A 27029-nucleotide genomic window follows, 5' to 3' on the forward strand; every position below is an offset into this window, starting at 1 on the left:
CAACACTATACTGTTTGAGCTACAGGAAAGCTCCTGTATTTTACTCCTGAATATTACTCCAAGCTTTTTCAGTTCTCATTTAAGCTTCCCTCTTAAAGCAAAGGGAACCTTCCGACATGCATGTATGACTGGAGCCATCTGGTGGTCAATGTGGATTTTATGTTCACCTGGGAGGCATCCCATGCCCTCAAAAATGTCTCTAAATTCATTGAGGAGTGTATCATTGTTTGCGTCCTTATGCGCATTAACCACAAAGACCTTCTTGACTATAGATTCAATCACACACATGTTTTTAAGCACAAAATTGGCTGCACCTCTTTGCTTACAACCAGCAACTGTACTCATGTGGTGCTTTCTGCTTTCCTTTGTGGAGGATGTTGGCTATGCAGCTGCCTGTCACGGGCACATTTTCTCCTGTATAGCCTGTGACCTGTATTTTGACTGTGCTTAATTTTGGTTTAGTATTTTGTAATCTTTGTCTAGGATAAGGTTCAGTTGAATTTATATTCATTCAGAACCTGGTGATAACACAGCTGTTGCCTTTCTTGAACACTTAAAGATAAAGACTGAGATAAAAAAATATGGACGTCTCAAAATTTTCTCCGTCTCAACACTGATAAGACTTAGGTTATGCTGATTGGTTCACCTCACCAAATACAGAAAACTGGTTCTTGAACCCTAAATGTGGATGGATCTGCTCTTGAGTTTCAAAGAAAATTTGATGCAAATTTAACATTCGATCCTCATGTCCAGTATACTGTTAGGGCCTAAAAGTTCATCTCAGAAACATTGCAAGACTGTGCCCCATGTTATCTTTTTATGAGGCTGAAAAACTGATTAATACATTTGTTTTTTTCTCGCATCGATTATTGTAATGCTCTGCTCGCTGCGGTCAATTTACCCTAAACAAATTGCAATACATACAAACTCCTCAAAAGAATCCTGACAAGGACCAGGACAAGTAAGCACACCGCTCCAATCTTAGGCTGGGTTCACACTGCAGGGCTTAATGCTCAATTCCGATTTTTGGAAAAAATGTGATTTTTTTGCAAGGCCGTTCACATTTCCAATTAAATGCGACCTTTTGTGATCTCCTGTGTGAACGTGAAATGACCCAGAAGTGACCCGCATGCGCAGAAGAGTACTCAACGGTCAACGACGTCACTTGTTGTTTGCGGAAGTAGCTAAACATGGATGTCAACAGTGGAGCTCGTTTAGCGATATTAAAGTTATTTTCCCAACGGAGCCAGCGCAATTACAATCTTCTCGTTTTAAGAAGAAAATTAAAAAGAAGGAGGAGAGCAAGGTTTTTGGCCATGGCGTTTTGTGGAGCAGTGGTAGCAACGTCGGTACAGAGAAACGTGTGGGTGCGGAGTCGCAGCCAGGAGTGGTGGGATACTGATGTGAGTGTGTTTATCTTCTCATTCCCGCCTACTTCAACGCAGAATTATGACGTTTGTCGCGTATCAATGACGTGCAGGTCGGATACATGAGACCTGGCCGTTCAGACTGAAGTCGCATTTCAAAAGATCGGATACGTATCGGATTTGGACCACATACCCAAGTGGCCTGGGTCGCATTTGAAAAGATCGGATCTGTGTCGTTCAGACTGTCATGAAAAAATCAGATACAGGTCGCATAGGGGCAAAAAATCGGAATTGGGTCGTTTCAGCGTGCAGTGTACTGGCCCCCTCAGGTTTCGCATAGATTTTAAAATTCGAATGCTTGCCTTGCATGGTTTAGCGCCACAATATCTGTCTGAACTTTTAACGGTCTACACCCCAAGATGTGATCTTTTTTTAACGGTTCCTTCACCTTGTTTATGCTCTATGGGTGATCGGGCCTTTTCTACTTTGTCTGCAAAACTTTGGAATTCTCTTAGACATGCTGAATCTTTTACTGTTTTTAAATCTTCTCTTAAAACTTATTTTATTTATTATTTATTGTATTATTATTTAATAATAATAATAATTGCACACCTTAGAATGTTCGTCAACCAGTCATATTCAAGCATTCAGCAGCCCCGTAGTGTAAATAGATAGATAGATAGATACATGCATACATACCACTGATCTATATAGAATGACATTGTCATTATATAGATCAGTGATGCATACTTATTAGGGGTGGAACTAATTTCAAATTTCTCACGGCTCGGTTTTTATCACGGCTTTAGGGTCACGGTTTCGGTATGTATATGTTCAGGGAAAAAGGACCACTGTCAAATAAAAATAAAGAAAATCTGAAAAAATAATCAAACAACAAGCAACAGAACCAATAAATACAATAGAGTGAAGATACACATCAAATTAATTTAGGTATCTAACAGTAGTTTTCAGGCACAGAAATGTATTAAAGTAATCTAATGTAAAATAACATTGTATATAATCTTTGCTGTTTAAATTAAATAAAGATTAATCATTATTAAAGTTACAAAAGCTATTCAGTCAAGAGCAGTGAGTGATTTCTTTGTCTTTTGTTGTTTGATTAACATTAAAAAACACAGACAGCAGGAATATTAGGCTGCTGTCACTTTAAGACATTGTTTCTTTGCATGACAGAAAAAATATATAATTTAAATAAACAAATGGACAAGAAACATTTTTTTTTAAATGTATTTAAAACTCGAGACAGCCTTTACCTGTCTCCTTTTCTTGAAATAGCTGACATTTGCAAACAATCCTAAGAAACATGTATCAAACATCACAAACAATTCTATAAAAACAACAACTAAACAACTAAACTAGCTCTTGATAAGTGTAAAATATGAGAAAAAAAGATTAAATTAAAATAAACTACAGTAAATAAAACTAGTTGTTTGCCTAACTTGTTTTAAAGGACAAGTTCGGTATTTTACACTTAAAGCCCTGTTTACAGATCGTATCTGATGAAATAGAACGGTTAAGATTAAAATTTGGACACATGCTGCTGTCCCGAGAATTTTAGGTTTATTTCGCTTCCCCCCCCCCACCCCCACAATGGTTGTCTATATGCACTGGAACATTCCGTCCTAAAAACACATTAAACTTTCGTTTACAAAGACGTGAAACTCACCGAGTGGTCAGGGGTGTTCACTGATATGTTCCATAAAAAATCGCTGAAAAAGATGCATTCCAACAGGTTTTATCGTAGTTTTTGTCCAACTCCATTAACTTAATAGGACGTGCTGTGAGACCGCAGCACCTTTACGGTATTACTCCGCCGCTTCTTCTTCTGCTTCTTCTGTGTATTCAATGAAATGCCCGTGGTTTGCTTGCAATTGGCAAAGGTGCATTATCGCTACCAACTGGGCTGGAGTGTCTATTATTCAAGCTCTCAGCGGAAGAATCACGGGTGTGACGCGTTTGGCAAAATAGGTCCACAAAAGCGAAATAAACTTAAAATTCTCGGGACAGGAGCATGTGTCCAAATTTTAATCTGAACCGTTCTATTTCATCAGATACGATCTGTAAACAGGGCTTTAAGTGTAAAATACCGAACTTGTCCTTTAAGAAGTATAATGCAAATGTATGATTGCTAAAGTTTAAGAAGCCAATTTTTCTTTTTCTTTCATAACTCAAGTACTCAATGTAGCAACACACAATCATAAACTAATGTGAATATTTTGGAATGAAGAAATATTTATTGTGCTTATCTGAGAAATTTAATGAGCACTTCATTTAACACAATCCCTCCAGCTAGGATAAGCAGCATGAAGAAAACCGTTAGTCCTCGACGAACAACCAGCTGTTTGGTGGTCAAAACCACCCCAACTGTGACCTTTGTGCCAGCGTCTGTTATTCCTCCTTCTCCATTACCGAGTCCTTCCAGGTCTGTGCTGGCATCTCTCTGGCCTTCTTCAGTGTGCTGGGACTCTTCTGGCACTTCTGTACAATAATAGGTCAACATAAGGGAAAGTCCATGATGAAAGAAACAGGTTTTTTGTTCATCATTAAGGTCATCATATTCCACAGACAGAAAGTACCTTCTGTACAGCCCTTATTTTCCATAGCGTACGATTCATCTTTGGTCTCAGGGGCTTGAACACCTGCTCTGATCAAGGCCTGAAAAGAAGAAGATAAAGACTAAAATAATCATCTGTACAAATAGACTATGGATGAGGAAAAATGGCCCACCTCTTGAGTCGCCTTTTTCCAGTCCAGTTTGCAAATGAGGACGATGAAGAACAAAGATTGTGTGAAAGCAGATACAAAAAATCCAGTCCACAAACCTAGCAGGAGAGAAAAATATTAATTATTAGATTAAATAGGTCGATTAATGGAGGTGTTAAGCGAGGCACCTGAGTTTAATATTTGAAATGTTTACCAACTATGCCCATGCTGAGAGCAAACATCAGTGACACTCCAATTGGGAATCCCACAATGTAATATCCCACAATGTTAGAAAGAGCACCAAGCAGCTGCTTTCCTGCACCTCTGATAATTCCACCTGTAATGCCCTTCAGACAGAAAAACAAACCTTAGTTTGACTATTATCAAGAGGACATTGTCAGACATTCACAATATCTAAAGTGAATATCTGAGAAATAAAAAGAAATAGAGAAATATAAAGAAACTGAAACTAGAAAATCATATTTTTCCTTCTGAAAGTAAGTGTATAGCTGTATTACAGATGTTTAGATATAAATACTGATAACCAGAATGAAATAAAAGTAATTTTAAAAAAGGCAGAAAGACTATTGTAAATAGTATGTGATTTTGTTTTTCAAAAGGATCAAAACAAAGAAAAAAAATCACAAGCCTACCACAATGACATCAAATATATGAAAGAAGCTGTACATGATCATGACCTCTGATACTCTGAGCACTATTTCCCTTTGAGAGAGAGAGAGAGAGAGAGAGAGAGAGAGAGAGAGAGAGAGAGAGAGAGAGAGAGAGAGAGAGAGGTCACAGTCAGTACACAGATTTGATCTCATTATCACAATTGAAAGTTTCAATGTTGGTCAGAAACACACAAGAAAAGAACTTTATCTGACCTTCTAATCAAACAATAGATTGTAACCTCTCCGGTTCTACTCGCCTCACCTCTTGAGGCCATGGGAGTGAGGTTTACTCACACAGTTCTTGCTAGCTGGCCTCCGTTACAAGATATACAATTGACCATTACACAAGCAAGGAATTTTCTTACATATAAAATGTAATGATGTTTAATGCATAGAAAAATCTGAACAGTAGGTCTCTAACTCTACTTACTCTTCTGTGGTAAAGATGTATCCAACAATATCACTGGTAGTTCCAATAAAGGTGGCGACAACACAGGATGCAAGTACTAGAAAAAAAACAATAGAGAAACCTAAACAAATAGGTATTAAATTCTTGGTTGTAACATTTTTTTTATATATTTGTATATTTTTTTTATATTTTATATTTCAAATATTCTCAGGAAACAAATAGGAATTTAAGCATTGGTTAAAAGCGCTTTTCCACCATCGGGCCAAACAGTTCAGTTACATTTAATTTACATCTCCACTTGAGCACGGTTCAGTGTGTTTACAAACCACTTCCAGGCCGAACTTCTCGCCACTCTCACTAAATGCACTTTTCCATCATCATAGAAGAACCATTCCAAGCACAGTAAAGAAGAGTTTTGCTCAGCGCAATTACAAACCATTACAAAACACTTCTAGTGATGTGAGGACGTGATTTTCTATAATCCCTTTTCGCCAGCGAACATAATATTGTACATCAGTAGCCTATATGACTCATATAACATGCGAAGTACAAATACGTTACTGTCCTTAAGTAGAGTTTTTGTAAATTTTTACTTTACTAGGGTATCAATATTTTTGTTGACTTCTACAAAATCTAAATCTTGAGAAACGCAAGAACACCGAGCAATGCGTAATGTTTCTCTAATGGCGATCTGAATTGAAGACGCTATTCATGTAAGTTTTATTCTGTGTTTATCAAGGTAAATACGTTTTAGGCTTAAGTAAACAATTTGAAATTGTGATTATGTGCGATATGATTGTGAAGAATGTGTGATAAATATGTGACCGAACTCTCCCACAGGTAATAGTGATGAAAAATATGAAAAGCTTGTTCTTTTATGTAAACATGCGTAGATTAACATATTTACCCATTGCATCTCCTTATTTCCACTGTCCTGTATCTTTTATCTGTATCTGTCCTGTATTTTTAAAAGACCAAAGCACGTCTGAAGTAATTCATTCATCTTACTACAGTTTTATCTCTAGATAGTTTGCTTTACATTGTGGATCACAGTCCATTTGTAGTAGGACACTCTCATTTGAATCGTTCAGTTCTTGAGTTATAGAGTTGAATTAATGAGCAAATCACATACGTCCACAGACTAAAGACACTTTGGCGGACAGCTTTGCTTGTTCGGCGTTTCCAGCTCCAAGAGCATTTCCCACCCTCACACTGGCTGCCACTGCAAATCCCAGTGGAAACTGAAAAATGAGGATAATACATACATTTAATGACAAAAACCTACTTTAACTAAAGGATTCAAATATAATTTATCTCAGATGTTCAGAAACAGAACTTATTGCTGTTTTCATATGGTTCTACTTTTATCTCAAGTCATCTACTTTTATTTCAACAGCAATGATTTTTTATGAGTTTTTCACTTATATGATGAAAATGTACATGCATTTTGGGCTAAATGTAATCTCAATTATAGGAGAGATTAAGGTTGTGGATGAAAATGTGACTTGATGTTTGACCTCACACAACCCTATTTCCCATGAGGAACAATGCCTGTAGGACCTATGATGTATGTTTTCATTTTAATTGTAATTTTTTTCAACTTTTGATAAAACATTTAAACAATCTTCTTATGAATAACCCAATGTGCACACAATCTGATGCACAAAATCAGCCAAAAGATTTATTTTGTAGGCCTCACATGAGCCTCCCTGACATTAGCCCTAGAGTTCTAGATTCGTTACCAATTAGTTGGCACTCAAGTAGGCCATCTTGAAGGCCATACTCGCCAGGCCAGGTCGAGCTAGGTTGTTTAGCACTTTTAGCTAAATCTGTGTCCTAGCTCCCTAAAGTTAGATCATATTGCAGGCTCTTATGGAGCCTCTCTGTTATTGCTTAGAGCTTGGTCGATGCTTTGAGAGTTGCTTTCCCCTCATTTGAGAGGGTCGTTCTGTAGAGTCTGGTCAGAAGGAGAAGGACTCATATGAGACCTCCCTGGTAGATCAATTTGATTAGGCTGTTAGGTACTCCCTCGTTCTAAGAAGGTCATCCCTTAGTGGAGTAGGGACCCTAGGTAGAGTATACAGCCTCCACAGTGCTTTGAAAAAGATAGCACTCTGTAGGTCCAGGGTCGAGCAGAGTAACTTTGCATTCACACCGCCGCCGGCAAGAGCGGCAAAATTTGATCTCGCCGCCATGCCAACGACGCCGTAGAAAGATTTGTGGACGCTCTGACGTAGATCAAATGCTTGGTCTTTTTTAAACTTTATTTAAATGTAATACTTTTTTTGTAAAAAAAAAAAAGCCAATTGCTATTTAATAAATATTTTGTTTGCAAAGCAAACAAGGATATTGATCGTTATTTTTGCAGACTGACCAAGTTAGTCTGCAATACTTCCATAAGTTAACCTCATGGAATCATTTAAATGTGAAAGTAAGAAATTGATCGATGGAAAGAACTTAACAATTATAGTGACATGTTGGCAAACAAAATTAACCAATTAAAAGCCATTTATGTGGTGTGAGTTTTGTGTTCATGGTTAGTGCTAATCTAATTTGCATTCACGCTGAAAAACAAGCATCCTAGTGCGAAAATGTTGCCTATAAATAGTGTTGCGTGCCTTCTTATCAAATTCACATGATCAACCTCTCCTCTATTTTGCTTGGGAACTAATGTGGTCGGAACAGGACTGCGTTTTCTGGACTCCTCTCAAGCGGAGGACTTCTACATTCCGATTGGTTGCCGCTGAACCGTGTCATAACTCATTACCTTAAAGTTGACCTGACTTCAACTCTTCTCACTGTTCTCGCTTTCCAAGACGCACCGCGCCACCCTCGCCAGAGCTTGCCGCCCATAATGCGTAAGATATCTTACGCTAGGGGAAAATCCTTTTCCGCGAGATATTGAAGCCAAAAATTATCCTTAATTTTGTAATAATGCAAAACGCGTTGCAGCAGGAATGCAGACATAGGCGAGACAGCTCGCGCGCCTATTGGCTGCTCTGCGGCAACTGCAGCAGCCTATCGAGCGAGGCCTGGCGTGACGTCAGCTATCACATTGAAAAGGAATGACTTCCAGCCACTTTGACGCTCTCGCCGGCGGCGGTGTGAACGCACAGTAACTCCCCTCGATTGTAAGGGTTGGAAAGCGCTATGCTGAGTCCTGCTCCCCAGGATGCCCGTCTCTTTATCCGGTGTGAGCTGGTTACTGCCTTTTTGCAGTTCCTTTCATCTGGCTATCTCTCTTGAGGCAAGTAATGATAAGAGGATCTCTTTAGGAAACAGACAGGTCTCAGGGCAGACCAGTTCAGCCTCCCTGGTGGCTATGGGGGTTGACATATTGTCCCCCTAAAAGTGACTGACCAGGGTTCCTGTAGGCCCCTGGCCATACACCTTAAAGGAATCCCTTCCCAGTGAAGATGTAGATTCCAAGTCCTTGAGCGGCCTTTGAAGCTTGATAAGGCCTCCGCTTATCTGAGCCAGATAGTGATATGTCATGAATTGCCTTGAAAAGTGTGTTGGATGAGGTTGGCTTCCTCTCTCTAGAGTCTCTCTAAGTTGAAGCCACCGCTCTTTGTGGCATGATAGCTCGGGCAGTGGCCATAGGGAGTATTGTCACTGACAGTCTAATGTGTGACCAGAAGGGGTGAGTGGTTTTGGCACTTCAACTGGAATCTGCCATTATTGTGAAACTTTAATCTCAGCCATTGTTTTGGCATGCACTCCCCTCAGCATGGCGGCGCGGGTTTTTCGTTCCCCATAAGCGTCTCAGGATGCAGTGCGAGTTCCCTTTCGAAAGGGAACATCTCGGGTGATGACTGTAACCCTTGTTCCCTGAAAACAGGGAATGAGACACTGTGTCTCGTTGCCATGCCTTCGGGCTGCCTACACAGTCGCTTCAGACGAGAAGTTGATGACACGTTCTCTAGGCGGCCCTTATATACTTCCTGGTCGCACTAGTATGATGTCATAGGCTGTTGCTGGTCAATACAATTGCCGTGATTTGACAGTTGCTTCAGATACCAGTCACGCTGAGGCATTCCCCATAAGTGTCTTAGGATGCAGTGTCTCCTTCCCTGTTCTCAGGGAACAAGGGTTACAGTCATAACCTGAGATGTTTTACCACCCAGGCAGAAGATAACAAAATATTTGTTAATGGTACACAAAACTGTTAAAACAAAAGAAAGAAAGAAAAACATCAAAAAGCACTCTTTGAAGTCTTGGCTGAATATGGAATAACAGAAATGTAACACATATTAGTTACACAGTTCTGTCAACAGGTTCCAATTTCAGTTTATCTTTCATATAAATGTAATGCTAATATCTTGACCCATTGACCAGTAAACAGCTGGTGTTGTTCGGTTTGAGAAGATCCTCGAACCAGTACAGGTGTATATATTCATGACACCAAGGAACCTTTGAAAAACATACCATAAACGCAATAGTTGCCAGCTCAAACACAATAGACTGGGCTCCCAGCTCAGCCTCACTGATGAGGCCTACAATGACAAAAAACACCACAACAAATATAATGTATTCATGATACAAACAAAACTGAATTACATAAAAACTCAGACAGCTTGCAAACCTGCTAGGAATCCACCAATCTCATATGCCCACCACTGTACACAAAGCATGAGCATGCTAGGAAGAGCCAAGCGAATGAATGGACCCCATTCCTGCAGACAGTCACGAGACCAGCCTAATGTGAGACAGAGAGAGATGTAACAGATGGAGACCTAGAAGTGCTTGCATGGAACTTTAATTGATGTAAATTAATCAATTAGTTGTGATCGAAAAAACAAAACAATAATCAAATTAATAACAAATAATTAACGTTTGACGATATCAGCATGTTTTTCAGCAAAAAAATAAAAATAAAAATAAATAACTGATGTCATCACTCAGCAACATTTCATTGAACTACTTTCTGATAAAATATAGATAGATAGATAGATAGATACTTAGATAGATAGATAGATAGATAGATAGATAGATAGATAGATAGATAGATAGATAGATAGATAGATAGATACCATCCCAGGTGGCTTTATGCAGGCCCTTCCATCGAATATAAACAAAGAGAAGCACAGCCAAAGAATACTGGGAAATGGTGTTTGCAGCAGCAGATCCTCTGTGAGTTAATAAGAAAGTCCAATAAATAATTTGACCTTTTAAGTAACTGCTGAAATAACCCAGAAGTTTGCACTTATCACAATCCTTCACAATGAGTAAAAACAAAAAAACAAGTTCCTAAATATAAGATAAACCGAATCCAGACAGGTTCTTACGCCACACCAAGATCTAGCAGATGAAGGAAGATGTAGTTTATTAAAGCGTTGAGGATGTTCCCTGCGACTCCTGTGATGACCTGAGGCCAAATAATACCCTAAACAAATATACAAACAAAAACAGACCCTCAGGACTGCAGCAATATATACTTATACAAACAAGATCAAGAAAAAGAAGAAGAAAAGAAGAAGAAAGAAAGATTTTCTGCAATGGAGGCCTGACCTGATTTTGAAGGTACCGTCCCTGCAGCTGATAAATAAATGCAGCCTGAAGATGCCAACAAAAACAGTATTTAAAAAAAAAAAAATTGGATGGAAAAATAAACTTTCTTATGCACATTTCACATTTATACATTATTAAGTAGATACGGAGGAATAGTTTTTTACTTTATAGTTAGTCATTTTACAGGTTAATACATTAAATGTGTCACTCACAGGCAAAGCTGGCATGAATATTTTTACATAGAGTTGTGACAGACTGTTGAGAGAGAAAGAGAAACAATCACACAGTTAAGAAAACAGTTACTTTGACTGTAGGACCATGGGATTAGCCAAAATTACAATAATGAACGGTTTAAATTTAGTTCTCTTACGAGAGGTCTCTCGTACTGCGTAAGATATCTTACGCTAGGGGAAAATCCTTTTCCGCGAGATATTGAAGCCAAAAATTATCCTTAATTTTGTAATAATGCAAAACGCGTTGCAGCAGGAATGCAGACATAGGCGAGACAGCTCGCGCGCCTATTGGCTGCTCTGCGGCAACTGCAGCAGCCTATCGAGCGAGGCCTGGCGTGACGTCAGACCCAATCAGGGCACTTCGCGCCCGCTGCGTCACGTCCCGCCGAAATGGGCGTGGTCTAGGCCTATAAATATCGCTCGCAGGCAGCTATTATCTGATTTTTCATCCTTCAAGCGAAGCACACGCATCGCTGGAGCTGGATAAGAAGCTGCGCCGTCTGAAAGAGAGCACCTTCAGCGGGACGAGTCACTGAAGTCGCTGGCCGCGCCGCCTTCCTTGCCTTCCTGCTGCGCTTTCCGGCATTATATCCTTTCTCTGCTACTGTGTTTATGTATGTGTGTGTGCTCGCCGCCGCGACACACACTCCCATTGCACTAAAAGAGCTGGGCGTCTTTTTCACCTGGCATCCTTGCCCCCCCCCCCCCGCAAAGCTTGCCGGTTCGCCCGCTTGCCTTGCCTGCTTGGGGGACGATACCTGTTCTCCCTCTGTTCGAGCCGCGCACACCGCGCCGCTCACAGAGGATGTCAGGAGCGGGCGGTCACGTGGAAGCGGACGGTCGGGGTTAGTTTTTCTTTACGTTATAAGAAAGCTACCCTGCCTTCTGCGCCCCATTCATGCGTCACTCACCGGCGAAAGGAGAAAGGTGTGTTTTTAGTCCCTCCGAGGATGGACTGACCTTCAATTTCTCATACATATTCCCAGTTCCCTGATCATGCGACTGGAAATATCAATATTGCAGCAGGCGAGCCTGTTTTAATACAAGCGCGCCTGCAAGCATACGCCGAAGAAAGCATGTGACGCTATTATATGCTCGTGCATCCGAAAACCTTTGCGTTCCCCCCCTGTGGCTCAGTGGCGGAATCATTGGTTTTTCTCACGAGAGACCGGAGTTCGAATCCCGGTCTAGCGGCAGTTAAAATTATGCCGCCAATGCTTCGCTCTGTCAGTTCCCTGAAAAGCGACTGCAGACGTGCATTTTGCAGCCAACGAGCGCGTTGCACAACCCGCTCGCCTGCACCCAAACACCGTTTCTATGGTTTCCGTGCGTCACTGGCGAAAGGAGAAAAGAGCGTTTTCTGGTCCCCCCGCGGACGGACCGACCTCCTCTTTCTCGTACATTTCTCATTCCCCTCTGAAGTTCGGGCGACTGGAAATGTCAGTATTGCAGTGAGCAAGCCTGTTGTAATACACGCATGCCTGCAAACAAACGCCAGCACGTTGACTCTCTCTTATAATACTCGCCCTAACTGAGTTACAATGTGTCTCCCCCTGTGGCCCAGTGGCAGACTCTCAGGTTTTTGCACGCGAGAGACCCGCGTTCGATCCCCGGGTCTACCGGCAGATAAAATTATGCCGTCAATGCTCGCTCTGTCAGTTCCCTGAAAAGGCGACTGCAGATGTGTATTTTGCAGCCAACGAGCGCGTTGTACAACCCGCTCGCCTGCACCCAAACACCGTTTCTATGGTGTTCCGTGCGTCACTGGCGTAAGGAAAAAAGGAAGTTTTTCTGGTCCCGCTGCGGACGGACCAACCTCCTTTTTCCTATACATTTCCCATTCCCCTCTGGAATTCAGGCGACTGGAAATGTCAATATTGCAGTGAACAAGCCTGTTGTAATGCACGCAGGCCTGCAATAAACGCCAGCATGTTGACGCTCTCTGTTTCTATGGCAACTTCTCGCTCGTTCAGTTCCAGTAAATGTGACTGTTCCAGTGTATCCTGCAGTAAACAAGTCGGTTCTGTCACCCGCTTGCCTGCACACAAACGCCGTTTTTACGGCTACCCAGATAAATCCTATAAGTGTGAATTTTTCTGGTGTCCCGGCCACGGCCGATGGTGCTTTATGTGTAAGAAGAATGCCCACTGCCCAGTGCCCATCTCTACACACAAGCACAGCCCGTCACACAGGGCTCGCGCACATGAATCGACTCAACTAACACCACGTTATGCATGTCTCACGGTTTCTGTAAAAACGAAACCAACGTGCACTCGCTTCACGCAAGCGAACGATGCTTTCGGTGTGATAAATGTGCCCGCTGTCCCGCGCCCACATCCACACATAGATATGACAGTTCCCACGGGAACCGCCCAGCCCTCCCCCTCGCGGTTAACCACCGCAGAGGAGTCGAGCGCGGGCAATCTGCCCGCTGTCATCAGCGCGCCCCATGCCTCAAATGTCACGAGCGCCACGCTTGTGTTACAGCACACCGAAGCTTCTCCATCGCTGAGCGAGCGGAGCGCGCTTCGTATTCAACCCCTAGCTATCCATGCAGACGCATGGGCAAAGCTACCCGGGGTTTCGAAGTGGGTGCTGAACATTATAGAAAGAGGCTATTCGCTGCAGTTTTCGCCGACGCCCTCGTCGCTATGTGGCGCGCGTCGAGACCACGGTAAAAACAGAAGTAGCACATCTACTTCGAGCCGAAGTGACGAAACTATTGAGCAAAGGGGCCATTGAGCAAAGGGGCCATAGAGCCTCTCTCTCAAGTTCAGAGCGAAGGAGGGCTATACAGCAGATACTTCCTGGTACCGAAAAAAGACGGGGGTCTCAGACCCATACTAGATCTAAGGCAACTGAACAAAGTGCTTGTGAAGCGACAGTTCAGGATGCTCACGACCAGGCAAATCCTTGTGCAGATTCGCCAAGGAGATTGGTTTGTGTCAATAGATCTGAAAGACGCGTATTTTCAAATACAGATAGCGTCACGTCACAGGCGATATTTGAGATTCGCCTTCAAGGGCCAGGCATATCAGTACACAGTCCTGCCGTTCGGTTTGTCCCTAGCACCCCGTACATTTACGAAGTGCATGGATGCGGCGCTCGCACCCCTCAGAATGAGAGGCATGCGAGTGCTGAACTATTTGGACGATTGGCTGATTCTAGCGCAATCTCGCGCAGTGCTCATAGAACACACGACCATTTTACTCGATCACCTCGAGGATTTGGGTCTGAGTGTCAATTGGGCGAAGAGCTCCCTGTCACCCAGTCAGAAAATATCTTTCCTGGGCACAGAACTGGACTCACTATCCATGATAGCGCGACTATCACAACAGCGCGCGGTAGACATTCGACGCACAGCGAACTCTTTTCGCTGCAGCGCGTCTGTCCCGCTCAAGAGATTTCAGAAGATGCTAGGTCTCATGGCCTCAGCATCGTCAGTGCTCCAGCTGGGTTTGCTCCGCATGCGCCCGCTGCAGTTTTTGGCTGAAAGCGCGAGTCCCACGCGAAGCGTGGGCACCCGGTTTGCTTCGCCTCAGGGTCAATCAGAAGTGCGTTACAGCTCTGAAACCCTGGAAAGCGAACGACTGGTACCAATCAGGTGTAAGCCTGGGGACTTCCTCGAGGGTGAAGGTGGTGTCCACGGACGCGTCCACCTCGGGATGGGGAGCGCTGCTCGAGGGCAGACCGTTCTTCGGCCAGTGGTCAGAACGGGAGAAGCTCCTGCACATAAACTGCCTCGAAATGCTGGCAGTAGACAACGCGCTGACGCGTTTTTGTCCCCAAATAAAAGGTCACCACGTCTTGGTCCGTTCGGACAACATGTCTGTGGTGTCCTACATAAATCGCCAGGGCGGCATCAGATCCGAGAAACTGTACAGGCTGGCAGAACGCCTCCTGGTATGGGCTCAGTGCAACCTGCGCTCGCTCAGAGCAGCGCACGTGCCAGGGATCTTGAATATAGGACCGGACAGACTGTCCAGGAACAATGTTCCGGCAGGCGAGTGGTCTCTACACCCACAGACAGTCCATCTGCTGTGGAAGAAATTTGGCAGAGCGGAAGTGGACCTGTTTGCGTCTCAAGAAAACGCTCACTGTCAAGAATTTTTCTCCAAGAGCAGGAGCGCGCTGGCCCATGTGTGGCCCCGCCGCCCGCTCTATGCTTTTCCCCCGTCTCTCTCCTGCCTCAGGTGATGGAACGGATCAGGGAAGAAGAATGCTCAGTACTGCTGGTAGCACCGTTCTGGAAAAACCAACCTTGGTTCCCAGTCGTGATGCAGTTAGCAAGTACTGCCCCGTGGCCAGTACCAATGGGGAGAGATCTCCTCTCACAGGCCCGCGGCTCGATCTGACATCCTCACCCGGAACTATGGTCCCTTCATGTCTGGGCCATCAACGGGTACATGTTGGACTCCCTAAAGGAGTATTAAACACGATCACGCAGGCTAGAGCTCCGTCTACAAGACGACTCTATTCTTCGAAATGGTCGATGTTTTCGGGCTGGTGCACAGCCCGTGGTGTGTCACCCACAAACTGTGGTGTGACGGAGGTGCTTTCCTTCCTACAAGAGCTGTTGGATGGGGGCAGGGCCCCCTCCACGCTCAAAGTTTATGTGGCGGCTATAGCAGCGTTCTCAGAAACAACGCTTGGTCAGTCAATAGGAAGGAACGATTTAGTCATCCGCTTCCTTAGAGGAGCTAAGAGACTGAATCCTCCCAGACCTCCCTCAGTCCCCGTATGGGACCTTTCTACGGTTCTGGAAGCCATGAAAGGTGCGCCATTTGAGCCTTTACAGTCAATCGATTTGAAACACCTGTCTTTCAAGTCGGTGTTTTTGCTGGCTCTCGCTTCAGTGAAGCGCATAGGGGATCTGCACGCGCTCTCTGTGAGTGCGGCGTGCATGGAGTTTGGGCCCAATGACTCAAAAGTTATACTCAAACCTAAGCACGGTTATGTTCCAAAATCCCTCAACACACCGTTTAGGGCGCAGGTTATCTCCCTGTCAGCCCTACCGGTCCCTGATGAGGAAAGAGACGCGAGCCTCCTTTGCCCAGTCAGGGCATTACAAGCTTATGTGTCTCGCTCGTCTGTTTTCAGACAGACGGAGCAGCTTTTTGTTTCGTTTAGCGGACGTTCTAAGGGACTAGCCGCGTCGAAACAGAGCCTATCCAGATGGATAGTTGATGCTATAGCGCTGGCATACGCCTCCAAGGGCATGCAGTGCCCATTGGGTGTCAGAGCGCACTCCACGAGAGGCATGGCCTCTTCGTGGGCCTGGTCAAGTGGGATTGCCTTGCAAGATATTTGTATGGCGGCAGGCTGGGCCTCCCCGTCTACATTTATAAGGTTTTATAACCTAGAGGTTCCCGCCCTGCAGGCCAGGCTGCTGTCGGTCTAAATTTACCAGTATTATCTGACCTGATGCGGTCAGCTCAGAATGCTGCGTCTGCTGAGCACAGCTCAATGTTCGACAGTATAAAGCTGGGCAAACTGTGTAAGACCCACATTTTCCCCATCAGTTCAGGCCGTACCCCGCCCTGTCTGTATGATGAAATTCGCGTCCCATCGACGCTACTATATGTGGGAAAGTGAGGCTGCACCCCTCCCTCTTCCCGGACTCCCTGTGAGTTCCCTGAGTGATTGTGCACTATATGTACCCCGGGCTTTCGCCCTTGGGTCTTTGGTGTCCGATCTCAGCATGCACGGCGTTTTACATTGGGTCCCCTAGCGTAAGATATCTTACGCAGTACGAGAGACCTCTCGTAAGAGAACGTACTCGGTTACTTACGTAACCTCGGTTCTCTCTAGAAGAGGGAACGAGTACTGCGTATCTTGCCGTGCATGCACACGCTCTGGTTGCTTCGATGATGAAAAACCAGATAATAGCTGCCTGCGAGCGATATTTATAGGCCTAGACCACGCCCATTTCGGCGGGACGTGACGCAGCGGGCGCGAAGTGCCCTGATTAGGTCTGACGTCACGCCAGGCCTCGCTCGATAGGCTGCTGCAGTTGCCGCAGAGCAGCCAATAGGCGCGCGAGCTGTCTCGCCTATGTCTGCATTGCTGCTGCAACGCGTTTTGCATTATTACAAAATTAAGGATAATTTTTGGCTTCAATATCTCGCGGAAAAGGATTTTCCCCTAGCGTAAGATATCTTACGCAGTACTCGTTCCCTCTTCTAGAGAGAACCGAGGTTACGTTAGTAACCGAGTACGTTTTGAAAGCCACTGAATAACAATAATAGGCTTTCATAATACTTGCATATATAGCAATTATGTACTATTCACATCACAGTATGTTGACAACTATTGTTTTATCAGCAGATTCATGTAAGTTTTGCTAAACTGACATTCAAACGTTTTTGAAAGAAGTTCAGAGGCTGCATTTATTTTATTCAAAAATATAGAAAAACAGTAATATTGTGAAATATCATTACAATTTAAAATAACTGTTTTCTATTTGAATATATGGTAACACTTTACAATAAGGTTCCATTTGTTAACATTAGTTAAATACAACATTAATTATTAACATTAACATTAATACAAATACAATTGTTGAACTAACAATGAAAAATACTTGTAAAGCATTTAGGAATCTTAGTCAGTGTTGTTTCAACATACATGATTAAAATCTAAAATTCTATTAATATTATTTAATGGAGCTGAGATAACATGAACAACAGTTCAAATGAATAAATATTAACACGAATAAACACTGTAACAATATAGCTCATTGTAAGTTAACGTCAGTTAATGCATTACTTTATTGTAAAGTGTTACTGAATATAAAATAATAATAATAAAAATAAAATGTCATTTATTCCTGTGATGGCAAAGCTAAGTTTTCAGCAGCCATTACTCCAGCTTTCAGTGTCATATGATCCTTCAGAAATCATTCTATCTTATTATACAGTACATACAGTGTGTATATAAACATCACTTTGGATAAAAGCGCCTGCTAAAAGAATACATGTAAATTTAAAGACCCCCTGTGGTGATAATCAAGTTTTAACGTTGTTTATGTGTCTATGTGGTGTTTTTAATATGATTTAAAGGGTTAGTTCACCCAAAAATGAAAATTCTGCTATTAATTACTCACCCTCATGTAGTTACAAACCCGTAAGACCTTCGTTCATCTTTGGAACACAAATGAAGATATTTTTGATGAAATCGGAGAGTCCCTCCATTGACAGCAACGTCATTGCAACTTTCTTGGCCCAGAAAGGTAGTAAAGACAAGGTTAAAATAGTCCATGTAAGTACAGTGGTTCAACCTTAATATTATGAAGCGACGAGAATACTTTTTGTGCGCAAAAACCCCCAAAAATAATGATTTTATTCAACAATCTCTTCTCTTCCAAATCATTCTCCTACGCTGTTGACGTAGTGTAAAAAGTGCAGCGCTTCTGGGTTCTACGTCAGAATGTCGGCTCACTATTGGCCGATGCAGGTCATGTGTGTGATGCGTGTGATTGTTGAATAAAGTCATTACTTTAGGGTTTTTTTGCGCACAAAAAGTATTCTCATCGCTTCATTACATTAAGGTTGAACTACTGTAGTCACATGGATTACTTTAACAATGTTTTTATCACCTTTCTGGGCCTTGAAAGTTGCAATGACGTTGCTATAAATGGAGGGAAAAACAAGGGAAATCGCATAGTTCGACCAGGAAGTAAAAAAGGGTGCCTAGAGAACATGTCATCCTCTTTTCGTCTTCAGGGACTGGTTTGCTGTTTACTGAAGGAAATTTATTAGAAATGATTACCTATGTCCGAGATTCTTGACACCTGGCGACACACATACCTGATGCGTTTTCTGTTTGGGTGAGGAGCAAAAGTGCTCCGTCCTTGAGGGGTCCGTGTGCACGAACTGTGAGTGTTGTTCCTATAAAATGTTCTGCTCTCGTCTGTCTCCCTTCTCGAGGGAAGATGGACAGTTATCTGCGCCCCACACCCCATGATTCGGGTTCTGCTTACGCTGAGGTGGAGAGGAGACTGAGATCGTGGGGATCTCAGATGGAGCTTGCTGAGGAGTTTGAGAGAGGTGTGAATCTCTCGCGTCCCTCAGGGCGGACGAGGGTGAGCTGCTGAGAGAAGATGCATCGTCAGATGCATCTTCTGGTCCAGCTGCCAGTGCTCTGGTGGCTTCAAGCCAGGACGAGCAGGATATGGCTGAACCCTGCCGAGATGGCTGAACCCTTCCAGGCCCCCTGCCCTGCGTATGCTGAGCTGGTGGAGGTTATGGAGCGTGCCACTGCCAGGCTTGAGTTGCCTTGACAGCGCGTCAGAGAGGAGACTGCTCATTGAAGGCTGGACGGGCGTTTTCTCTCTGGCCATAACCCGCAATCTCTCGTGAGCCTTCCATTTCTTCCAGATATCCACTTTGAGATCGAGAAGGCATGGAAGCACCCATACTCAGCCCGCGTTCATCGATTTCAGCATTCTAATTATGCGAACATCGAGGGAATGCGCGAGCATGGGTTTCGATGCCCCCCATTGAAGAGACATTCGCGAGCCATCTCTCTCTGTGGGAAACATCAACACTGAGAGCTCCGGCCCTACCATCTAAGCTTTTGAAAACTAAATCACATTTAAATGGCAGAGCATACTGCATAGGTCAGGCTGGTGCTGCACTGCATACAATGGCAGTGCTCAAGGCATACCAACCCGATCTGCTGAGAGACTTGGACCAGGGCCAGGGTCTCTCCCAAGTTGCGCCGCACCACAGACCTGGCTCTCCGGGCCACTAAGCAGACCGCCGCCCCAATCGGGAGATCGATGGCGGCTATAGTGGCCACAGAGAGACATCTGTGGGTGAACTTGGCGAGCATCAGTGAGAAAGAAAATACCTTTTTCCTCGATGCCCCAGTTTCGCCCTCTGAATTATTCGGCACAGCCATCAGTGTTCGGGAAATTCAGAGAGGTGAAGGCGCGCTCAGCTGCTTTCAGATCTTATATACCGCGCCGGACCGGGGGCCCTTGTCCGTCTCAGCCCGAGGACCGTAGACGCTGCCAGAGGGCCTGCGTTGCCGCTCATGCTCGTGAAAAAGCAGGACCTCAGAGAAGCGATTCAGTTCAGACACAAGTATCCTGGTACTAGCAGAGGCAGATAGCATCGCCTCTTTCCCTTTTTGAGGGTGATTACAGCTACCCTCTTTTTCCTCCTTCCCCCTCCCTAAGCAACATCAGACCCTGAAAGGGGCTGGACCGATGATGATAATCCATTAGTCTGATGGTTCGGCTCAAGCTTTTTGTTAGCAAGCACAGCTGTTCAATATTATCTGAAATATAGAAAAAAAGATAAAAGCAGCTCCCTGTAGCCTCACAGTTTTTGGCAGAGTGGTGGCATTTCTTAGCCTCTTCTAGCTAATTTGGAGGTAGAACATAGTTAAGCCTTTCCCCAAAAAAAAAAGAAAAAAAAAGAGGAGGGTTAGTTGGCCTCCGTTCCCTCAAGCCCCAATTATTCGTGAAGCTGTTACAGGGAATCTGTTGCTACTTTGTCCTAGTATACGTTAGCATATCTAGTGATAGCTGGAGTTGGGTTTTTCTAATTCAGAGAAAACCTTCTGTGAGTTGTAGCTAGAAGTAGCGGAAGGTTGTAAGCTCATCAGCCTCATCAGAACTACACGCAGGGCTGAGTGCTGACTCCTCTCATTCTGATTCTCTGGTTGCCCAGATCTATAGATATTCGTTTACATATGATATCAGAGTAGCACGGGTAGTAGGCTGAAGCCTCCCTGATGGCCCTTGGTCAGGAACGTGGTTAGGCCTCCTCTCACTTCAGAGAGTCATTATTGAGGCCTCCGCTCTCCAGAGCTCTGACAGAGTGACAATAGTTTAGTGATACCCATGTGGGTGTTGTAGGCTTCCTCTAATCTAAGAGTCATCATGCTGAGGCCTCCATCCTTTAGAGCTCCATGCAGACGTCTTCATCTTTGCAGGTAGAGTTAGAGAATGAGCCTCTCTCTGTCAATAACAGAGAGCTGTCTTAGACCCTTTGCTCTTTGAGCTCCGTGTTGGGTGTATCTAAGCTTAGCTGTTTTCCCCATGGGTTTGTTTGTAACAACTTGAGACCACATTGGCTTGAGTGTGGTAGGCCTCCTTTTCTTAGAGTGTCATCCTGCTGAGGCCTCCGCTCCCCAGAGCCTCGTGGGGCCTCAATCTGTCTCTGGATTAGAGACTGTGGTCAGGTTCACTCTTGAGAAAGTGCTCATAGAGCTGAATAGATGTTTGTTGACACTGACATGCTCAGGTTGAGCTAATTGTTACTCCTCTCGTTTAGAGAGTCGTTATGCAGAGTATGTTGTTTCCAAGAGTTTCTAGTATAAGCCCGAACATATGCCCAAGACATTCTCAGGTGTTAGGCTCTCAGCTTGGAAGGGAAGAGCCTAAATGCTCTAAATGCAGACCCCAGCACTCCCCTTGAAAAATGGTTGCCTGCTGAATGTGTCTCTCCTGGGGCTAGTTGGCTATGTCATGAACTTCTTTTCAGAGCTGGATGTGCTTTTGTGAGTTGTAGCCTCAGGTTGAGTGGGTGTAATACCTTGCAGGTGTTGGCTCTAAGAAGCGTAGATAGTACTCCTCTCGGTGGAGAGGGTATTTCTGCAGAGTACTCTGTTTCTTCAAACTGGGTAAGCTTATGTAGTACTCCCCTCGTTTTTTAGAAGAGTAGTAGTTCCCAAAGTGGGTGCCGTGACAACTGGCCAGCTTTAATTCTGCTTCAAATTTGTTCGATGGCAAGACAGTGGTTCCACTGAAACTACTTTAGAGGGTCCTGGAGCATTTGGCATCCGCAGCCCCGGTCATGCCGCTCAAATAGCTTCCTATGACTCTACTTTAACACTGGTTACACGACCGAGTCCCAAGATGTGCATAGAACCATGGCACATTCCGGGTGACAATCACACCGGCCTGTTGCAGAGCTTTCAGCCTGTGGTCAGACCTTGCTTTTCTACAGGCAGGAGTTACCCTAGAAGAAGTGTCCAGGCACATTGTTGTCTTAACACAGGGGTGTCAAACTCATTTTCACTGAGGGCCACTTCAGCATTATGGCTGCCCTCAAAGGGCCGGTTGTAACTGTAAGACTTTTAAAATGTTAATATATTGTCTCTTTATTTGATTATTACTTATTTAAGTTACAAATATTGTATATGCATTTGCAGGGGTGTTTCTATGTTTTAAAAAATTCAGGGGATGAGCCCGAAACATCAGGAGCTGGGTAATAATGATTTGATACAGATAATATTGTATTATTGTATATATGCAGGGGCAAACTGGCTCAAAATTCAGCCCTGGCACTGTACTAGCCACACCACCACACATTACCACACAGTCATGCGTATTCAAATGTGAGGTAGTTAGGGGGGTTCGGGGGCATGCTCCCCTGATAAAATTTGTATTTCTCTGACCTACATATGTGCATTTTAAGGTGTTTAAAGGCCAAATTTTTTTGGGATAACAATAGCTTTAAAAGCATGTCAGTGGGCAGTAGCATAAATTATTTGTCAAGATAACAGATTCTTAAAAATGAGAATGAGGATAAATGTTGCAATGAATGATCCACACTACAAAATTGAAATGCAGAATGTTTCTGCTTATTGTTGACAATACACATATTCCAAACGGGAATAGCCTTAAATGAGAAATCTTTCAAGGATTATTTTGCATAGATGTTACATTTCAATCAAAAACCAGTGCAATCTTTTTAAAACTAATCAGTTTAAAGTTCAATTGTTCACTCCTAAAGACAGTCACTTGTCGCCACTTACTGGCTTAATGATGCAAGTGGTGCAAACACAGACAAGAGGGGTGATACAAATGGTGAAAAGGCTAATACTGGTACCTATTTTAAAATAATATAAAATATCAATATATTATTCTTTAATCAGTTCTATGCAGCAGAATCAGATTTAACAGAATTTTTTTTTTACCAATTGTCGAAATAAAGTAGGCCTATAGTACTACAAAGCTATTTTTGTCAGAGCAGGAGCAGATCAGGGAGAGGACCAGTGAACGAGAGGATCGTGATTCGTGTAATTTTACCACGGCTATACACCATGTTACAGCAGAGTAGTAGGCCTACTATTGCAAAAAGAAACAAGTCCAGAGAAATTTCATGTCGGCACGTTTTTTAAGCGGACTTTGCCTTTCCAATGAGCGTGAGCAGAACTCGCAACACTCACACACACACACGGAGGTTGCTTGCGGAACATTGAGCAGAACGCGCTGTGGACACGGAGCGGAGAGCACAGCGCACACACACAGCGGAACCGAGGGGAACGGAATGAAGTTATGCATCTTCGGAAGCGGACTCGCACGCAAAGTCATAAAACACGCTGAGCCAGAGTCAAACCATCGCCGAACACGGAGGGGCGCGGTGGCTTTTTAGTATATTTCGAACATTTTCGGCAGCCTAAATTTTATTGCATTCCTAATTTTAAGACACCCATATGCTCTCGCGGGCCACATAAAATAATGTGGCGGGCCGGATTTGGCCCGCGGGCCTTGAGTTTGACACATGTGTCTTAACAGATGCCTCCAACACCAGCTGCTGCACACCACGTGTGCAACAGGCATGCTGCCTCAGTCTCCTGGACAGGACCTCAACTGCAGTGGCAGTCAATTATCTCGAGATATCAATTATCTTGAGTTTCTAGCAATATTCCTTGCCCTGTGCCGGTTCAGACCGTTGCTGCAGGGAAAGCATGTACTGGTCCGGACGGTCAACACATTTACCGTTGCACACATCAACCATCAAGGAGGTCTACGCTCCCGTCGCATGTCGCAACTCGCCCGTCATCTCCTCCTCTGGAATCAGACGCGACTCAAGTCACTTCGTGCCATTTACATTCTGGGTGAGCTCAATTGTGCAGCACGACAGCTCACACTCCCAGGAGAGTGGAGACTCCAAACCCAGGTGGTCCAGCTGATTTGGAGGTGCTTCGAAGCCGCACAGGTAGACCTGTTTGCCTCTCTATATCACTATATGGCACGCGTGTCCAGACCTCTGGAACCTCCACATGTGATCTCTGGACGGGATGTAGAGGACTTACCTACCCCCAGCGGTAGTAGACACTATCACTGCAGCTATAGCCCCCTCTTTGAGGCGCGCCAATGCTTTGAAGTGAAGTCTTTTCATTGATTGGTGTTCTTCTCACCGAGAAGACCCTCATAAATGCCCAATTAGAGTTGTCCTTCCTTCCTGCAAGAAGGGCTGGAGCGAAGGCTGTCTCCCTCTACGCTGAAAGTGTATGTTGTTGCTATCACCGCGCATGACGATGCAGTAGAATGTAAGTCTGTGGGAAAGCATGACCTGGTCATCAGGTTCCAAAAAGGCACGCCTCAACCTCGCCTCATCCCCAATTGGGACCTGTCTCTGGTCTTAACGGCCCTACAGAGAACTCCATTTAAAGCTTTTGCAGTCAGTTGAGGTTAAGATCCTGTCTCTTAAGACAGCGCTAAGAGCTGCAGGTGTCTTCAGTCAACGAAACGTCCCAGGAATTCGGGCCGCCGGACTCTCACATAATCCTGAGACCCCAGCCTGGATATGTGCCCAAAGTTTTCACCACTCCTTCAGGGACCAGGTGGTGTACTGCCCTGTCCTTTTTCCACCCTAACAGATTTGGGTAGTGGAAGGCATTTCATTTCAAGGATTGTGGCATTTTTCTTATGGATCCCAATATGCCAGTCACCGACATAATGTCGAACGTTACTGACTGAGAGGGAACGTCTAGGTTACCTATCGGCTCCTCAGTGAGTGAGTCCCGCACGCTTCCTTATATACCCGCACAGCAGGGCGTGATTTGCGTCCATTGACAAATGTCCATTGGCTTGTTCTGTACCACTTGAAGGTGATTGGGCTCTCAGGCGAGATCTCAATACGTCACTGACCGTAAAATCACTGACGTAATGTCGAACGTGACTGACTGATAGACAAGCCTGAATAATTCACTCTTCCACTTCTTCTGAATCAGTTTCTTCTTCAAACATATATGGCTGAATTAAACCAGTATTTCCAGCGTTTACTAAAGTAAAGCCGACCAAGTGAATTAGGTAGAATTAGGTAACCAGATCTTGTGTGATTTAGTGGAAGCAGGGCTAATTTGCATATTAATGGATCTGCATATATTAAATAAAACAAGGGTGAAGAGTTACATCAAGCTATTTTAAGGTATGAAGACATTTTTTCAAAGGCGCAAAGATGAGTTTAAGTGATAAAATGATTGACTACAGGGGGGCTTTAAGGAACTGTGGACTCATGCGTCACATAGTGATTGTGGTCAGACCTGGCCACACTGGGACTCTGTCGTGCAGCCAGCAGGATCGGCTCTGTGTTGATGAGAAGCGCCCAGCAGGGGAAACAGGCCAATAGGAGGATGAGAATCCCTCTCTGCAGTATCACACCCACCCGCTTCAGATTATTACCCCCAAACGTCTGCAGGACACAATTCACTTCAAATGACACCTGAGCACAAATGACACTCACATTACTGAACATTGACTATCATACCTGAGAGATGAGTGTATCGCATGTAGACGCCAATCCAGAGCCGATGGAGATTCCGGACACATTAATAACCTGTGAGCAAAAAGGACGTATTTACAGGCAAGGCAATTGGTGTTTTAATGCACGCCACTATAATAAAGTTATTTTGTGAACTCACAGCAATAGCCAGAGCCACACCGGCCAGTTCAGTTTTCCCCAAGTGTCCACAGAACACAGTGCTGATAAAGCTGATCAGAAAGATCATCAGCTGAGATATAAACTGTATTAAGAGGAGAAACATTTTCAGGATCCGATAGACATTTCCACTTCTTGAGAAATAAAATAAACTGATTATGTCATGTTCTTCAAATAAAATGGACTAATTAAATATCTTATTAACTCATTATAAGTGATCAAATATTTATTATATATATGAACAAATTTAGCATTAAACTTTGCGACTTAGATTGCATTCAGATACATGAAATGGCAGATGTATTAAGAACATTCTAATTGTCATATCTGATTCAGTTCCAAATTGAAAATATAGTTTTGCCAAAACTATTAGGGATGAGCACAAATGTTTTGATTGTTTAGCATTGAGGCAAAAATTAAAGGTTAAAGCTAAAAACAAAAAAACAAAGCTAAATAAAATATTCATTTATATCAAATCCGAATTTATTTTTGCTATTTTGTTCATTTGTCAATGTTCATTTGTCACTTGTTTACTGACAATGATTTTGCAAAAAAAAAAAAAAAAAAATTCAACATTTTTAAATTTACCTTCATAAATCAATTCACACGATTCAAACTTACCACTGGTCCAGCCAGCTTCCCTTGCTCTACAATTTCTTCTTTATATTTCACTGGTAACAAACTCCGAAGTTTCTTTCGACACCCTCCACAAACAACCTGTGAACTCGACGTTGACTGATCATCATCACTTTTCTCCTGTTTTGAGTCTCCTTTTATCTGACTGACTGTGGTAATACTGTCCATTTTCGTTATTCCTGAAGTCTTTAATTCCCACAATGCAGCTTATATTTAGTTACAGACAGTACCGGAATCTGCATAAAAGACATTGCGCTAAATGTCCATTGCAAGGAGATGTCTGGGTGGATCTCAAAGGGAGACACTTAGTAAACTGTCTCTTAGTAAGTTTAGCCCTGCCTGTTGCTGTACTCCACAAGGTCATTACATAAACAGAAGTCACTTTGTGCTCAGATGTGTTCGGATTTTTATTGTTCAAGTAAATAACAACAGCAACAACAACAATAAAATAAATAAATATCATATTTAATTATATTAAATAATAATAACATAACAAATATTGTTATTATTATTTCATTATGTGTCATTAGAAAAATTACTGAATGCATCTTATGAAATACAGATTTCAAAACAATGAATATCTGTGTAGGCGTATCAAATCTGACTCATCGGAAACACTTTCACTCAGTTAAATCAACTTCAGATCAGTCACACGGTAACCTTCTGGCTGGTCAGATATTAAAAACGGTTACATATTAATCCTGGGCCAGTGTCTGGGACTAAGCTGACAACGATTTGTAAAATTAGTGAACAATTGAGTAAGTAAATGTATAAATATGGTAGATGAAAGTCAA

The 27029-nt window shown here is 43.5% G+C and overlaps 3 protein-coding genes across 5 annotated transcripts in view; 2 read left to right on the forward strand and 1 right to left on the reverse strand.

Annotated features, from left to right (window-relative positions):
- The window catches only part of LOC309477421 (multidrug and toxin extrusion protein 1-like), a 244440-nt gene that overhangs the window by 145696 nt on the left and 71715 nt on the right, over positions 1 to 27029 (forward strand). Inside the window, exon 18 of the transcript XR_014198631.1 lies at positions 2319 to 3494. The gene's annotated coding sequence lies outside the window, so the exon portion shown is untranslated. The remainder of the gene's footprint in view (positions 1 to 2318; positions 3495 to 27029) is intronic.
- On the reverse strand, positions 3601 to 26734 carry LOC309477424 (multidrug and toxin extrusion protein 1-like). Of its 3 annotated transcripts, XM_082140686.1 has the most exons (17): positions 26221 to 26734; positions 25583 to 25684; positions 25429 to 25497; positions 25205 to 25353; positions 10895 to 10937; positions 10683 to 10727; positions 10460 to 10557; positions 10205 to 10302; positions 9757 to 9870; positions 9600 to 9667; positions 6304 to 6412; positions 5193 to 5268; positions 4745 to 4814; positions 4306 to 4438; positions 4116 to 4210; positions 3965 to 4043; positions 3601 to 3866 (listed from the first exon to the last, which is right to left on the reverse strand). In XM_082140686.1, the coding sequence occupies exons 1-17, from the start codon at positions 26401 to 26403 to the stop codon at positions 3631 to 3633; spliced, it is 1767 nt and encodes a 588-aa protein (XP_081996812.1). In that variant the 5' UTR covers positions 26404 to 26734; the 3' UTR covers positions 3601 to 3630. The 3 variants fall into 3 exon arrangements, with proteins under 3 accessions (XP_081996812.1, XP_081996813.1, XP_081996814.1); XM_082140687.1 differs by lacking the exons at positions 10460 to 10557; positions 10683 to 10727; positions 10895 to 10937 and having other exon boundaries at positions 26221 to 26728; XM_082140688.1 differs by lacking the exons at positions 10205 to 10302; positions 10460 to 10557; positions 25205 to 25353 and having other exon boundaries at positions 26221 to 26727.
- Positions 11639 to 27029, forward strand: part of LOC309477430 (uncharacterized protein) — a 57720-nt gene continuing 42329 nt past the window's right edge. The window contains exon 1 of the mRNA XM_082140695.1: positions 11639 to 14003. The gene's annotated coding sequence lies outside the window, so the exon portion shown is untranslated. The remainder of the gene's footprint in view (positions 14004 to 27029) is intronic.

This window comes from Leuciscus leuciscus (genome assembly GCF_965113295.1).
Source record: "Leuciscus leuciscus genome assembly, chromosome: 16".
Classification (NCBI taxonomy): Eukaryota; Metazoa; Chordata; class Actinopteri; order Cypriniformes; family Leuciscidae; genus Leuciscus; species Leuciscus leuciscus.